This window comes from Onychostruthus taczanowskii, unplaced genomic scaffold (genome assembly GCF_017590055.1).
Source record: "Onychostruthus taczanowskii isolate IOZ18803 unplaced genomic scaffold, ASM1759005v1 scaffold6, whole genome shotgun sequence".
NCBI lineage: Eukaryota > Metazoa > Chordata > Aves > Passeriformes > Passeridae > Onychostruthus > Onychostruthus taczanowskii.
This window is the reverse complement of record NW_024503679.1, coordinates 11840326-11857445: the sequence shown is the minus strand read 5'-3', so window position 1 is coordinate 11857445 and position 17120 is coordinate 11840326. Positions and strand designations below refer to the sequence as shown.

The 17120-nt window shown below is 41.3% G+C and overlaps 1 protein-coding gene across 1 annotated transcript in view; it reads left to right on the top strand.

Annotated features, from left to right (window-relative positions):
* The window catches only part of AGBL1 (AGBL carboxypeptidase 1), a 267851-nt gene that overhangs the window by 65104 nt on the left and 185627 nt on the right, over positions 1 to 17120 (top strand). Inside the window, exons 13-17 of the mRNA XM_041418903.1 lie at positions 567 to 656; positions 994 to 1142; positions 4303 to 4390; positions 10348 to 10495; positions 13964 to 14117. Coding sequence (XP_041274837.1) covers positions 567 to 656; positions 994 to 1142; positions 4303 to 4390; positions 10348 to 10495; positions 13964 to 14117 — 629 coding nt within the window. The remainder of the gene's footprint in view (positions 1 to 566; positions 657 to 993; positions 1143 to 4302; positions 4391 to 10347; positions 10496 to 13963; positions 14118 to 17120) is intronic.

Below are 17120 nucleotides of genomic sequence, written 5' to 3'. Positions count from 1 at the left end.
TGTGAAAGCTGTAAGCACTCAGCTATGGTCTGTGAGGAGATTTAGCACTTGGCAGTTGAGAGGATCCCAAGTTTTAAAGAAATTGCGTTCAGAGGAAGGATAGGTGACTTGGAGAACATTTTTTGGAGTAGAAAAGAGGTGAAAGTTTGAGGTAGGAGAAAGCTATGAAGTTACTTAGGATTGATTTAAAGTTTTCTAAGCAGTGGGAGAAAGAAACTGTACAGATGAAGGAGGAGTAACTATGGAGTAATGGTATAATGCTGCCTCCTGTAATTAATGAAATAATAGGAAGAGTCCAGTTGGAAAGTAACTGGAATAAAGAAAGCAAACATGGACAGTGACAAAAGAGAATATTGGGAAAAGGAAAGATATGATTTACAATTACTAAGCAAGAGTAGAGAGAAAAAGCTGCATTGGATCGGAAGGTTATGGATTTGCTCACCTCCTCCTTCCCAAGGTCTTGCTTATTAAAAAAATTATTAAAGCAAATTTTAGCATATAAAAGGTGCTGGGGAAGGCTTCTTTTTGAAGCAATCTGCTACAGGTGTCCTTGCTTTGCTTTCCAGCAGTCTCTCAAGCCCAGCTGCTCCAGGCTGTCTGACATTTTTCTCCAAGTTTGAGTCGGGAAACCTTCGGAAGGCGATCCAAGTGCGTGAGTAAGTACCCCTGCACAGAGGTGTCCCAGCCTGCCTGCTGCTGTGGCCACAGCATCGGGATGGTGCCTTCTCCTGAGTTTGGAAAGGGTCAGCCAGGGAAGCAGGTTAGATGATGTGGAGCTTATTTTGCCTTCTAACACCTGGATGTCATGGAAGGAACATGATTCAGAAAACAGAGCTCAAAATGTTTTGACTATTATAGTGTGAGTATTTAATGGTGTTTGATGGTGATGCTTGCAAAAATATCAATCAATTTGACTGCATAGCCTGCTGTCAGCATGTTCAGTGGCAGACGGGAGGTGTTCATGGCCGCTGCTTTTATTATTTTCTTTTACAGGTTTGAGTATGACCTAATTGTGAATGCAGATGTGAACAGCAGCCAGCACCACCAGTGGTTCTACTTCGAGGTCCGTGACATGAAGTCGGTGGTTCCCTATCGCTTCAACATCATCAACTGTGAGAAGTTCAACAGCCAGTTTAATTATGGTATGAGCCTTGGGGGAATTGGGGTAGCCTTCTCTTTACAAGAATATCTTTTTAATGCCATAAAGGTTTCAAACTCTCTGTGTCTATAAGGGAGGCTGTAAATTCAATCTTATCTGCCCTGAAGTCCACTGAGAAAGTCACTTTGTATTTGTCAAGGAACTCTTGTCTATCCTCAGGAGGACTGAGGAGGAAACTGAATATTGAGACCTAGGAGTGGATTTGTGGAGGGAAATAAACATCACTGTTGTGTTTATAGACCAGAACTGAGGAAGAATGGCACTAGGGTTGAGGGGGAAAGGCATTCTGTTGGAACTGATTGAACAGCATAGAATTGAAAAGTACTTCTAAGATTTAAGTAAATGTGATAATCCTCAAACAAATATTAGGGATTCTTCGGTCTTATCTAGTAAGACATCTTCAGACCTACTGAAATTTCTGTTGATATTAATGAAGATAAAAAATTCTGTTCCTTGCTGTCCTTGAGCTCCTGTCATGGTTCAGGAGAAAGGCAGAATTGTTCAGAAACAGGCAGGGCAAATCTCATCTTTCAATGCCCTTTTTAGAAAGAAATTATTTCTCATGCAGGGATACTGTGGACTGAATTCTTAGCTAGCATGGGCTGGGGTTTTTTTTTGGTTTGTTTCCATGGAGCTCTCTTAATTTACACCAGCTCCAAGACCTGGCTCAGAATGTTTAATAAGTCCATAATATTAGACTTTGCATTCCTCTGAAGCCCTGTGGCTACAGCCTCTAGCATCACCAGGACAACTCTCTGAGGATCAATGTACCTATAACAAACAGTCTTAGGAGTTGGAATCACTTGTGTCTTTAAAACTGGCTGGATGAGTGGCATGATAAATTAAAAGGCATTTACTCTTTAACCCAAAGGGCTGAAGTTCAAGTATTCAAACAGACCCCAATTTAATTCTTTTGGTCATCTTATAGTTCTTACCTGAATTATCAAACAACTCAGTGTGGTGTGTGTGCCAGGAGCCTGAATATGAAGGATGTTCATGTCCTATTTTAAACCACAATGCAATTGTTGATGTAGCCCCTAGTCCCTTCACTCTTGTAGCCAGAGATTCAGACTGTTATTGGTGGAAGGTTGTTATCTGCTAGTTTGGCTGTTGTCAGCATTTATAATCTAATTTTGTGTACCTGAAACTGCGCATGACTCACATGTTCAAGCATGCAATGAATAATATATTTGGAAGAGAAATGTGAAAATACCATCTGGACTAAGGAGGGAGGCTAAGCCATGGCTGGCTCTTGGATGGCTTGTTTGTGGGGTTGGCTATTAGCAATTCCTTTGTGGGCAGTGAAGATCCAGCTTGTCTGGCTTGGCTGAGCAAGGCTCACTACCCCTTCCAGCACTTGCAGAGCATTTACACAGAGCAGTGGTAAGAGATGCTGTTTATTTGTCACATTCCCTCTGCACCTTCCTGGGCTAATGCCCACACTCTGAGAAAAAAGCCTGCAGTTGTGATGTAGTGCCAGAGTGCCCTGGGTGGCAATTCTTTGCAGCTCCTGGTTACTTGTCTGGTTTGATTTTTTTCCCATTTGCATTTGGTTAGATGGCACTGTGTGACTTTCAAATCAGCAGAAAGGATATTTAATGAAATAGTTGTGGCCAGGAGCAGAGCAAGACAGGAGGCACAGCCTCCACCTGTCTCCTTCCCCCTCTTTCACTAACTTACTCTGCCATGGGAGATTTCATCAGAACCCTGATTTCAGTTTGTTTTCTAGAACTGAACACTTCCACAGGGGAAGTAAAAAGGAATTTTTTTTTTCCATTAGAATGAAATGGCAGACTAGGAGCAACCATTGCTCCGAGACAGTTTCGTGTGTGAGTCCTTTGGACTCAGAAGGGCAGGAGCTGGCATTCAGATATCAAGAGCCCTGCAGACACTGAGCCTCACATCCTTTCCCTGATCAGCTGGGCACCTGGGCAGGCCTGGGTCTCTCAAAATTCGTGGTGACCATGTCCTGGTACCAAACACAGAATTGTCTCTTGTACATAACTCACAGCACTGGGTCAGAAAACAGCATTCTAGAGGCTGCTCCTGGCTGTGGTGAGTGAGTGCTGCCCCACAGCACAGCCCAAGGTGAGCTGGAAAGCCATTGCTGATGATACTTCTGGGCTCCAGAAGTGCTGGAGAGCTTAACAGAGAAACCCAAAGGAAGAAGGGAGCTGAATAGCTATTAATGGAAATGTTATCAGTATTAATGATTTTCAAGCATCACCTCCCCGCAGCACGAGAACAGCCAAGAGAAGGCTTGGGGGGCACCTTATCAATGTTCAAAAATACTTGGGAGGGCATTTTTCTCTTTCTTATATGTGCTCTCACAGAAGTGGTGCCAGCATCATTGCTGGCCTCAGCTGTGGCTGTGCTGGGTCTGCTGGAGCTGCTGACAGGAGCCTCCCCTGCAGTCCCTGGCCAGGGACACCCTGAGCAGAGAGCCCTGCTGGGGAGGGCAGCATCCTCATCCCCCCTAAAGAGCAAAGGAAATTAATACAAAACTCCCTGCAGATGGGATGGCTTCATGGAGTTGTGAGTAATGGAAGTGCACTCAGATCAGAGAAAGCCTTGCCCCTCAGGGCATGAAACAATAATATTTTGGAGGTCAGGAAGAGATCATGCTCTGGGATAATGCAGTGCTATTGTTATCAGCATTTATGATGCTTAGGTGGTATTTAGGACTAATAGTACGTTTAAAACATTGTAGTTTTGCTTGCTGATTTCAGGGTTCTAGATGCAACACTGATCTCTGATGCTATGGTAGGATTGGGAGTTCAATAATAGTGCAGCCAAGCATAAAATATTAGACTAACAAAATTACTGATCTTGTTGATGCCATGATTCATATTATTTTCTTTCCCTTCCTCTGTTTGTAAACAAAATGGTTTGCAAAGGCCAGAAGAATAATTTATTTTTTAATAAACTCCATTCAGCTCATTTCTTCTGGAGGGACTTTTTGTACAGACATGACTGTCTCAGAACAAAACACGAGGCTTTGGGAATGTATTTACTTTGCAAAAACTCTCAGCAGAGAGAGCACAGACAAAATAATGATGCTGCTTCTTTAGCCTTTTCCTTCCCACTCCTGTCTTTTCCAGCCAGGGAAGTCACATCACCTGAAACTGTCCTGTTTTCTGCAGGCATGCAGCTGGTCATGTACTCAGTGAGGGAAGCTCTGCAGGGCAGACCTCGCTGGACTCGGGCAGGCCAGGAGATCTGCTACTACAAGTAAGTGCAGCTTTGGTGAATAATTTGCGACTTCCTTTCTCTACTGTTTCACTTCTGTTAACTGCACTGATGTCATGAGCCTCTTGCCACTCTAAATTGGTGCTGGCTCAATGTGTTGTCTTCTTCCACCCTCAGACAACAGCCACAAGTGAGATCTCGCTATTAGATGCCAGGGAATATGCAGGATTCCCTTGCCCAGAAGGAAGAAGTAGTGTAGTTGTTTTCCCCTATCTGTGAAGAAAAGAGCTGGATGGGATCTTTATCTTTCTGTTGCATGCTCAGACTTTTGCGAGAGACACAGGAGCTGAGGAGCCAAATAATGGGTTGAACACACAACAGTGGTGTAAAGGAATCCTGACAAGCTCAGTGCTGATATTTGTGCAAGTTGCCTGTTTCAGGCTGCTTTTGCAGTGTGCCAGAGCCTCAGAAGTTGTCCCAGTTTCTGCTGGAATTTTTTTTCCAGGGTTGGGGGGGGGGGGTTGAAGGCCCAGATTATCCTCTCTCAGCCTAACATCTGTCTACAGCACTTGAGTAGCTATTTTATTTTGTTTCAAGGACTCTTTGCTGACCTTCATGCACCTGACCTTAATCTTTTCTACCTCAAGAGCTCACATATGTGGTTCAGTGGTTTCCCTTTACATGCCTGTAGTCTCTGGCTTCTCTGAGAATGGGCAGACTTATCATGCTGGATACCACTGCAGTGGCTTCCCATATCATTAGCAAGGCAGCTATTGTGCAGTGATTAAACAGCAGCTGACTTCCAAGATTAAGCCATGATTGTGCAATTAAGCCTGTAATCAGATTCTTGTTCAGAATATATGAGAGAATTGTTTTATTGATTTGGAATGTTCTGTGTTTGCTAGCTGTACATTGAGTTATATGTCAACATAATCATCTAGAATAAGTACTTGTTGTCTCTCATTTATTGTGTTTCTGGTTTTCACATATTTTTGTATACACAAGAATGTGCATGCACACACATAAATACATTTTCACCTCTACTGAAACGTTAATGTTTTTATTTCAATGATTATAGAAGTGATTCTCAGTCTTTAGAAGTTGCAAGGGGGAGGGATGTGAAACTAGTGTGGTTTGGGAATGCTCAGGCTTTGTCTCAGAAGAGGAGGAGTTGGGATTGCTACAGTGATATCACGCTGCCAGTATTTTGGGGAAAGAGCTCACTTCAGTTCCATTCACCCTGGTCACAAGTACCCTAAGGTGGGGGTGCATATTTTGAAGGGAATCTCATCCAATTATTTTTACCAGGAGTTATTAATAAATATGTGAAAATAGTGATACACTTTCAAAAATACAAAGGAACCCAGGCATGCCTTTAGTTGCTTTTGCAGCAGGGCCTTCACAGAGAGACACCTCTGAGCTGAAGGACAGGGGGAGGAAAAGCTCATTGGTGAGATGTCTGTGTGAAGCAGCTTGGCTGATCTTTGGCATTCATCTTCCCTGTGGATGGGGTAGTTTACTCATAAAGATGAATGTTGTGGCACAGCTTTGTCACTGTGTTCCTTTCTCATACGTCTCACAAGAGTTTTTATGTTGTGGAGAATATTACCAGAGCTCTTGTCAGAAAGTAGCTGAGTGACACTTCTGCTCTATTTTATTGTCTCTGTGAAGTGACAGGATACACCCATGATAAACAGTTGCAGTTACAATAAGATCATCTAATTCTCTTGCTGTCTTGGCAGCTTTTATGCACTGAGTAATATTCCTTTCTGGCAAATTATTTAAGGAATAATGGCAGCTGAGTGTTGAATTGGTGACAATGTGCTTGTGCCCTTAGTTTCATGGCTCATTCTAAGCACATTATCTAACCTCCAGCTTTTTCAGACAGTGGTCAGGTAGTTAGGAGGTACATGGAGTGTTTTGTTCTCACATCAGCACTAAAAACTTGGCTGTTTAATGATACAACCATGTCAGAACTAGATCTTCTCTTTTCAGCACCTTTATAATCACATTAGATGAAATAAAGATAACATTAGCAGGTCACTTCTCTGCTCTAATAATTAATACTTGTGAGAGGGTGAGACATCAGCCTCTCTGAGAGCACCTGGCCTTTGCAATGTGACTGAATGCCTTAATGGCACAATGGCTGGGGGAATATGCTACTTCAGCTGGGATTCTGCCTGAAATATTGGCAACAAAAATATCTTATCAGGGATTTGCCCTTTGGAAAGGAAGTTGTGTTGTACATTTTTTGCTTTCCAATGTGGCAGACCTCAAAATAACAGCCATGCCCAGAAAATTGTTAAACACTGGTTATTATGGTATGAATCAGGGTGCTACTGAAGTGTCTTTGCACTTAATAACTACACTTAGAGATGTAAAGAAGTCCAGACATGGAAAATGAGGACACCAAACTCCAGGTGGAAAGTATTTTGGACCAAGGGAATGGATCAACAGATTAGAAGAGAGAAACATTTTATTTTCCATTTGAACTCTGTTTTGAAGTGGCCCAGAACTCTGGGATATTGATACTTTCTTTGGCCATTTTAGTCTAAGCTGAAAATACCACATTCCATCATCCAACAGTACTAAAATACATTTAGTATTTTACAGTACTAAATGCTGCAGATAGGAAGTCTAAAGATCGTATGGCCAAGAGATATTGCTCCTGAATCACTTGGTCCTTTTGAAATCCTCGGTTACAACCCAGCTCCCTTCCTGACTGCATCTCTGTCCAAGCTGCTTCTCCTGTCTGTCTGTTTTCCCCCTACAAAGGGTGGAAAATTAGAGTCACTTATCTGCCACCCAAAGAATGGAATAGATAAATGGGGAAGCATGTTTTAATCAGATAATGTTTGCAAAGATTTTTTTTTAAGCTCAAAAAATTATCTTGCAGAGTAAGAGATAAGTAATATAATTATTATTAATTAACTCTTCATCACTGCTGTGCTGGAAATACAATACTTGTGCATTTTTTTCTGAAGGAGAGCAGCAAGCAAAGTGATTTCACTACTACAAAGTGACTGAAAGGCACAGGTACAGCTTAGATGTTCATTGAAAAAACTACACTTGGGTCTCTTTCTTTTCCTTTTCCAATAACCAGTGTGTTAGCTTCTAGAAAGCATGAGAGACTTTCAACATGTTTTTGAAAGAGAAGACAAATAAGGTAGTGGGGACCAGATGTTGCCGGAGTCTTTTATTCCTTTCCTTTTCCTTGTTTGTTGCTTTAGGCTCCATGCTGATATGGTGGGGTGTTCTGATGAAAAAGTGGTGAGGAACTAAAAAGCATCAATCTGGTGGAGGAAAAAGGAAGCAATAGAGTTATTTTGGCTTGACAGCAGTAGGAGGAGAGGGAGGCACAGAGGAAAAATGTTATTTTTTTTAGGTTTCTTTCAAAATTATTCGGAGCTACTGCTTTGTATGACGGATTGTGAGGAGACCAGATTATATACAGTAAAAGTACATGATCATTTATACTGCTTGCACACAGGGGTTTTCCTTTTCAGTGCAAGACTGAAGAATATTGAAGCTTCCCAAAGCCACCTGTGAATTTCCTTTTACTGCTAGATAGCTTGCTGTGGGTTGAAGCATGTGTCAAGAAGTGATTCAAAAGTCTGGGAGCGTCTTTTCTGGGTGGGTAGTTGGGTGGAGCAGCAGAGATGCTGGGAACAAGGATGAAATGTCTGCTGAGCAGTGCTGTGAGAGCATTCCTGCCCTTGGGATGGTGTCTGAGCAGGCAGGAGTGAGCAACACTGAGCTACCAGTGTGGCATCAGGGTCAGAGCTGTCCCTTGCTGCGAAACCCCTGGGTTAAAGCGGCCATTTTAGGCAGGAGAGGACACCTGTCTGCAGAATTACAGACTACAGAGGGAGAAGCCTTCACTCTGCAGTGCTAGGGACAAGTAGGGATAAAGTCTGTGTCAGATATTTAGGCAGTATCTGCCTGCAAAGACCTGCTTTCTCCCACACCTCTAAAATGTCAGCTTGGAGGGGAAGACTTGGAACAATTCAGCACTTTTGTGACCACACTTTATTCATAAGGTGATCTAACCTTCCAAGTGGCACTCAGTGTAACAGAGGCCATGGAGGTGAGCATTGTCCTTCTGTACCATGCGGGAAATGGTTCCTAATTATCCTTCATTGTCAAAATTAACAGGAACCATATTAAATGTCATTGTTCTGACTTCAAAAAGATACCAGACTTTAACCATCCATCCACTGAAATACATATATAAATGCTAAGTTCCAGTTTCTGTATTTGTGGGTTTATTGGACTTTTTTCTTTCTCTTTTAATCTTTGTCCAATATTAAGGTGCTTTATTTTCAAAAGAAATGTTGGGGTAAAGGGTTCAACTGAAAATAAAATCATAGTCTTTTCAGGTTGCCACTGTGACTCAGTATTCCTGCACTATCTATTGATCCAGTTGGTATCACTCACTCCACATGTTTCTAACTATTGAATTCAAGTGAAAACCTAGCAGCATTGTATTGTCTCTCCCTTATGAAAAAGAGCTGATTATTTTGGAAAATTTGACAAGAATAATTATCTTTTCTCTCCACCCCTTTGAATAAAAATGAACAATGGTAAAATAAAGTAGTATTGTAAAATTCAGGAGGTGAAATTGCATCTTTTGGTTGCCTCTTCTATTTTGCATTTTAATGCAACATTGATGATGACATTTGTCAAAGAAACCTCACAGTCCTTCAGAATCAGAAGGTTTGGCAACAGCATAATTGCTGCAATGTGGGAAAAATATTGTTTGAAATGTACTTATGGATGCAATTTGCTCTGAGGCTTCTCCCTAAAGTGCATGATTTGTCACTTCATCTCTGCTGAAAGAAAACTTTTCTACTCAGCCTGAAGTCATCTCTTCATCAGAGTAAGTCTCCTGCAAGAGATCAGCTCCCGACACTAGACTGAGGAGCTTGTTACAGGATTTGTAGTTTTACTGAAGGCGGTGTCGAGGATTTGTGTGCTCTCTTAGACCTTGTCAGTGCTGACTACAGCCTCACCCAGAGCTCTGCTGTAGTGAGGCTTCAGCTCAGTCACTGCTGTGCCCCTGCTTTGCTGCACATCCTGATCTGGATCCTGACCCATGAAGGGACCTGCTGGTTGGACCCAGACCTGCCTCACCACCACAGTCTTGTCTGATGATCTGAACCTGTGGTTGAGCTCCTCTGCTGCCCCCAGGCATGCCCTGATAGGTGCTGCCTCAAGAGTTCTCTGCTCTTCTGGCTTCCATGTCAAGCTCAGCTCCCTGTTTTTTAGGGAACAACTGGTCCTCACTGTTCCCTGAGAGGGAGAGGGTCAAGTCTTAAAAAAACCCCAAAATGAATACAAAGAAGAATTTTTGTGTTGGTCACAACTGGGAAATCTGTATGAGGTCACTAGTCTTTCATGCCCTCTCTCTACCCAAACTCACTCTCCTCTTCTTCCTTCTCAGCAAAGTGCCTTTGATGGTGTCTGAAATATTTTTATGTATGTCCTATTTATTATTTATTTTTATTCCTGAAACATCACTTTTCTTCCTGTGGTGGAACTGAATAGTTGGTTTGGTAGGGTATTCAAATTTTCTAAGTCTCCAGGCTTTTTGCAGAGTACTTTCTTATGGCATTGTTCAGGGCTGTGAATAGGAACCTGCCTCTCTGAGCAAGATAATGTGGTTATGTGAAGAAATACAGCAATTTTAGCTGAATGCATAGTTTAAATATGTCTGGACTCTGCCATATGAGCTACTATTAGCCGACTCCTTTATTTGCATCTTAACAAAACAAAGCATTAATAGATTTTATTTTCCTAGGAGAGTTCTCCCATCCCTCAGCAGCAGGTGACTGGCTGTGCCCTGCATTGCCATGTGCAGTTCTGCCTCCTAACTCCCTGCTGGGCTTTGAGTCCTGTTGTGTGGATGCTTCTCTGAATGCTTATTTTTCCTGTGGCTGCTTAAAATGTGCATCTAGAAGTGAAAAGCATTTACTTTCCTCCTCCTTCTCTTCCTCCAGAAACCACTACCGCTGCAGGAGTGCAGCTGCAGGTGGAGGCATGAGGGGAAGGTTCTACTACACCCTCACCTTCAGCATCAAGTTCCCTCACAGAGATGATGTCTGCTACCTGGCCTACCACTACCCCTACACCTACTCCACAATGATGGTAATTCTGACATGTCCACTTAAATAAGATAATGGTTGGAGCTGCTTGGGTGTGTGTAGATTTTGAGATGACACACGATTGATTTCACATCCTCATCCCTGGGAGTGCTCAGAGTCAGGTTGGATGGGGCTTTGAGCAACCTGTTCTAGGGGAATGTGTCCCCCATGGCAGGGGGGTTGGAATGAGATGATCCTTAAGGTCCCTTCTCACTGAAACCATTCTGTGACCATGATGGTGTAATTGCCTTGTTTTGCCAGCTGTAAAGCCCGGAATGCTGTAGAAGAAATTTCTCTGTGGGACAAGCTGAGCACAAACCATTAGTGCTTATACCAGTCATAACACAGACCAAAGGTGTCTCCACTCACTTGGGGCAGCAGGATCCTCCTGCTGAAGGGCTGCGAAGCAGGGGGCTAAACCTAATGACAGCTCAGATGTTCTGCCTGATCCTCCTCCTGACACGGGGCAGCAGAACTTTCAGAGCTGCAGCCAGCATTACCGGGCTGCTGGACCTCATCTGATACTTTACCAGCTCTTTCCTTGGTGCCAGCTGGACTGCCAGTAGGAACTTATGACAGTCCCACCAGTGCTGTCAGTACAGAAACTAAAAGAATACAACTCCACCGCATAAACTTAGTTATTCAGTTATACTAAGTTTTTTTGCTGGGCACAGGTTTGTTTTCCACAGCCTCTTCTGTGGAAAGGGGTGGATGGTAAGGGAATGTTCTGGGAAATGCATCCAATGTGCTTCCTCTATAATTGATGTAGAGGAGATAGGATGAAAGAAGTGAAGTGAATAGTTCTGGGAGTAGCTTTGCTTTGATGCTAAAGATGAGAGCTATGTTACTGCAAATGAAACAGTTCCAGTAAATCAGTTTCCCTCCCTTCTCACTTCAGTTTCCATTGTCAACACATTTTGTTTTGGGCAATACGTGCTGATGTGGGTTGGTGGAGTTTGAGGTCACCATGTTTTTCATAATGACATCAGTTTGCCATAAGCAGATTTTGGAGGCTGTGTTTTCCAGGGGACAGTGTCCTCCCCCAGGGCTCTCTGTGCTGCCTGGCACACCAGCAGAGTAGGCTTGGATTGATTCCCACTCAAGAAAGCCTCTTGTCAACTGTTTTGCATCCCATTACAGACATTCAAAGAAACTGCTTCCAATATCTGGGGGAAGGCCAGTCCAGCCTTCAGTCCAAAACATGTCTGTTAGCTCACTTCTCATCAGTTCCTCACCAGTTACTCCTAAAGTTCCGTGGGGAAGAGTGTGTGCTCCCAGGGTGGGGTTTGACCTTTAGCACTGAAGGCACAAATATCTGCAGTCTGCGGGGTAAAAAATACATGCAATACTGAAGAATGGGTTGGACTTATTCACCACCATACATTTCACATAAAGGCAGTGCCTCATCATTATTTTACTGTTATTGATTTCTATCTTTTGCTGGCACAAAGCAAGAGAGACTTGGAGAGTTTATGTGCTCTGGGAATGACTGAATATCTCACCTGCTCCTGAATGAATAGAATAGAGATGAAAAAGATGTTATTCCTAGGCTTCCAGGACCAGGTCTTTAAGTATTTCACTGTCTCTTCAAATAAAATGCTCATTGAAGTTAAAGGGAGTTTTGCCCCAGGAAAAGTTTAAATGAACTTGGACTCAATAAGGACCATAAAGTTTGGTAAATGGGAATTGTGGGTGGAAAAGGCTGATAAATTGTCATGTCCAGCTAAAGCAAAATCACTAGTTCTAATAATTCCGGAAGGCTTCTTTGCTTGGGCTAATTTAAAATGTCGAGTGATGCACTATACACATCTCCATTTTATTTTTATTTCCAGAGTAAATAAACTAAATCAGGTTTGTGCATCAGTAAATTGCATTTTAAAGCATTTGTCCACTGGTGAAATGTGTTGGTTTTACATATCAATAATAAATTAAAACTGATTATGAACCCAAGGGCTCAATTAAAGACACAGTGCTTTGGGGAAGAAGATAAACTTGTATATGGAGTTAGTAATTTGAAAATGTTTTAAAATATCATATATATTTAATGGTTATAGGCATATTTGCAGGAAATATTGTAGAATCCTATTTGAACTGGATGCACTCTGCAGTTCATTACTTCTTGTCCGTTAGTAATTACATTTCTTTTATGAACAGTAATTTATCTATTTTTACATCACAGTATTAATTGTTTTGATATCTAGCTGAAATCTCTGTGGTAGCTATACCCAATTAAGTTTCACTGGGTAGCAGGAGCATAAGTAAATGATGATATTGAGTTCTCTGTATCTATGTGAGATTGTTAAATGCATTTAATAATTGAATTTACTTTATAAAGCTGTATTTTAATTGTTTTATAACATAGCTGACTGTAAATTTCAGTTCTGTGTTTACTCAGCTCTGTTAAAATGCTGGGAAAGCAGTCTGAAACATGGTGAGCTCCAAGACTTTATAAAAACAAGAACGTGGTGTCCCATAAATGTAGATTAAATTTGAACCCTGTCTCATAGAGACAAACCATCACCCTGTGAGGATCATTGTGTGAACTGAATTGTTTCAGCTTCTGTTAGGACAAATGTGCTCACTGCACCTATTCCTTCCCACTGGGAGACAACTGGTGCTCCCCAGCACTCCTGGGTCAGTGGTCACACCTCATCAGCTGCGCTGCAAACAGAGCCACACTTCCTCTGCTGGGTGGGTGACAAGAGGCTCCGTGTTTAATGAGGCGATTGGAATTTGATCCAAAAAGTCTGTCTTTAAGCTGCCAGTTCTTTTCCTCAAATTTCTCAAGAAGCTGTTGGTCTTTAGAATTATTTAAAGCTGTCATAAAGTTTGGGGGGTGGGGAGAAAATCTCCCTTTTTAAATAACTTCTTGGAAAGACACTCTTCAAATTTCCCACTACCGATTTTACAAAATGTTGTTTCGATATAAACTTTTTGGCTGCCTCTGATACGGAGTTGTCACTGAGTTTCACTGACATGTGCTTGACAGCTAGGCAATCAATTCTGTAAATGTTCAAAAGTGGTGAGTTTTCTCACGTTTCTACAAAACCCTTATTAAAATATAAAGAGTAAATGCTTCTGTTTTAGATTTCATGTATGCATAGAAATTTCATTAGCAAAAAAAAAAAGCACCTAGGAACTGTTCAGGCAAAATAATAAATAATTTGGGCTGGAAGGGACATTTAAAGGTCATCTGGTCCAACCTCACTGCAATAAAAAGGGACACCCTCAAGTAGGTAATGATATAAGAATAAATATTCTGTGCAGCTTCAGTGAACTGGGATGCATTGTGAATGGCTTGTGCATATTTGTGGGATGTAAAAGGTGCTGATATTAACTGGCAGAAGAGAGGAGCTGGGAAGTTAGCAAGATATGAAATTAGCATCAAAAGTAATATACAGCTACTGGAATAAAATCAGGTTTTATAGACTGTGAACTCCTTTATAAATCTGCTTCCTTGCTTCTTTTTCAGTCTCATCTTGATATCCTGGAACAAAACAGGAACCCTAAGAAGGTTTACTGGAGGCAGCAGACACTCTGCCAGACTCTAGGAGGAAATCCATGCCCACTGCTCACGATCACTGCCATGCCTGAGTCTAAAAACAGAGACGACCTGGAGCAGTTCTGTAAGTAGCCCAATGAAGCATTAAAAAAGATGCTGGTGAGTTGTGCTCATGTCAGCAGTGGCAGTAACAACATCTTTTGTGAGCATGCTGATTTTCTTGTCTTTCTCATTCTGGAAAAAGGAATATAAATATGAGGAATAGCCTATTGTGATCTCTTTAAAAATTACAGGTTTGCATGGAAGAGGAAGGAGAGCTGATACCATTTTGTACTTCTAATTTCTCTTCAGTGATGTGAAACATTTGAAAAGTTCAATATAAAATATGTCCTAGAGCAAAAAACTGTGAAATAACTAATTCAAGAAGACTTTTTTTTCTTATATTTTGTTTTCTATGAAAATTTTGATGTATTTTGAAGTCTTAAATTTGAAAAAAACAAATCCCTAAAACAAGATGACTTCAATTTCTGGTCCAGCTCAGACTGAGTTTTCTGGTGAAATTCCAGCTCCTGCAGTGTGCCCAGTAGATCCATCTGGAACACAATATATCTCCTTGCATTCTGTCTGAGACCATACTGATATGTACTGTTTAATAGTAAATATTACAACTGCCATTTTATATCTAGAGCTGATTATTTTTCATTGTGAGAGCCAAAGATTTAGACCTTCAATGGCCCTGATGAACAAGGTTAAGATATGCATGTTTCTGTAACTCAACAGCAAGAGTTAAGATTCTGATTAGCATCACATTGGGTTAGCTTTGATTTTAGAGCCTAAATCATTAACTACTTATATGTAGGTTGACTTTTTTTTTTTTTTTTTAATTGGGAACAAGGTGTACAGTGATATTTTTTTCTCTCTTCAAACATAACACAGGTTGAGACCTTTGAGGCTTGTAAATATTTAAGTTGTCTTAAGATCTTTTTGTATGTTAAGTGAATAGTTTTCATTACCCCACTTAGACACTAGGCTAGAAGAATCCAAAGGGATTCTGTGACCTGAACCACAGTTCTCATTGCAGACTTCTCCTAAACTAAAAGAGAGGTGAAATATGAGAGTTGGTGGAAGTTATTGCTATCTTTTTTGGTCCAGGTTTAGAGCAGAGTGACTGCAGCCATGCTGACATTACACAGTAATCATCTACAGCTCATGCCTTTTTAGTGTAATAACTTGATTACAAATTCAGCTTTTAGCTTGGATTAGCAAATTTGTATCATGAACATGCTTTTCTTGGTTGAAATACTAAAGCAAAATAGCCAAGTACAGGCTACATGGGGAATTTAAAATGTGCCTGCACAGCTTTAATTGTAGCTGTCCATGCCTGTCTTGAAGAGAGAATTCCTGCCCTTAAGCACTTTTTTTTTTTTTTCATGATCATGATGACACAGAAAACCAGTGGGTGGGAGTTGGGGATGGGGAGGTTGGTTACCTAAAGCAGCCTTTGGCACATGGCAGTGATCTCCTGGTCAGATGTTATTTTCTCACACCTCATGGCTGGAGATCTCAAGGGCGCAATTGAAAGTAAGTTGGAATCCTTTATATGAGGATTGGAGCCATCTGGAAGAGGCATGCAGTGAACAAGTTTTTCTGCCCATGTGAGAAGCCCTTTCCAATGGTGGTACAAAGCAAAAACTGAGCTAACATTTGGGTTTATCTAAGCAAAGGCTTGGAGTGAGTCAGTACATGAGTCACTATCCTTAACATTGGACTTTTGCTCTTTTGGTTTTGAAAGGACTTTCTGAAAGGAGTGTTTTGTGATAGGAAAGCAAAAAAAAAAAAAATTTCAAGAAAGTATTGTGATATAAATGTGACCATGTTGGGAGGCATGGCCATTTTCTGGAGCACTGTATTCTCAGAGTATATTAGATTCCTTCTTGCAGAGTTAGAAGAAAGCCTGGCAAGTTTTCAAATGTTGTTAACCTGTCTACATGGACAAGGCTTGGCTTCCTTATTCAGCCCAGGTTTGCTGAAAGATTCATAAGGCATCTATGGATGCTTTTTCCAAATGCTTCAGACTCTTAATATACTGCACCTAGGTTCAAATCCCAATTATGTTGCTTAAGTCCTCTTTATTTTTGGTAGAAATAAGTATCTCCTGCCTTGTGGTACTACATGAAGCCAGTGGGTGCTTGTAGTTCTCACTGAAATGCCATGAAATCCTGTTCCACTAAACCCTTCTTCTGAAGCCTTGCACTAAAGATTGCAGACTTCCTATCCATGAACCCATGGATCTCAAAACAGAACATATAGAATCCCCAGTTGTCCAACTGAAAGAGAAGTTTTTGGGGGAAAGACATTGTCAAGGTAACACAGTTTCACTCAAGTTTTCAAGACTGAACAAGTAAACACCAAGACTCTTAAGTGATGAAAATATTTATTGTTCTATCAAGTGTAAGAACAGCAAGAGAGCACGCCATGTTTTATGCTGTGGGGATGCCTGTAGGCAAATCTGAATAATCATGTATGTGCTTATTTTGTTTGAGTAACTTGGTTAATTATGGCTTTTGGGGAGGCACTTAGTCTAATTTGTGCTGCTTTGTGTTGCTTTGATCAGCAGTTGCTTCTCAGTTTCCTCATTTTGTATGACATACCCATCTTTCTGTGAAGTGTTTTGGCTGATGGAAGGACCTGTTTGTCAATGTTTTCCATGCTAAAAACATAACTCAAGAGCAACAACTTAGAGCTAAATATGAAGAGACCAAAGGGTGGAGGGTTTCCCTGCAATAAATTCCATGGCTTTGTACAGTATCCATGGGTATTTCAGCTTGAGAAGGAACGTGAAGCTCCAGTACTGGGGAACTTGGCACATAGATACTGAATAAAAATGGACAGCCCTTATTTTTCCTTCTGGTTAAGGCCAATGCAGTTTCCGTGAGCTATAGTAATTTTGATTTCCTATCAACCAAACTTGGGTTGCCTTTGTTACACGTATCAGTCTGTACCTTGGGAGTTTGTTTTCAGCAATGGCCGTGGCACAAATCTCACCAGGACTTTGCAGCTCCTGCACATGATCATACTGAAATAGGCTAAATCTTTCTCAAGTATAGACATGTGGGGATAAGGAAAC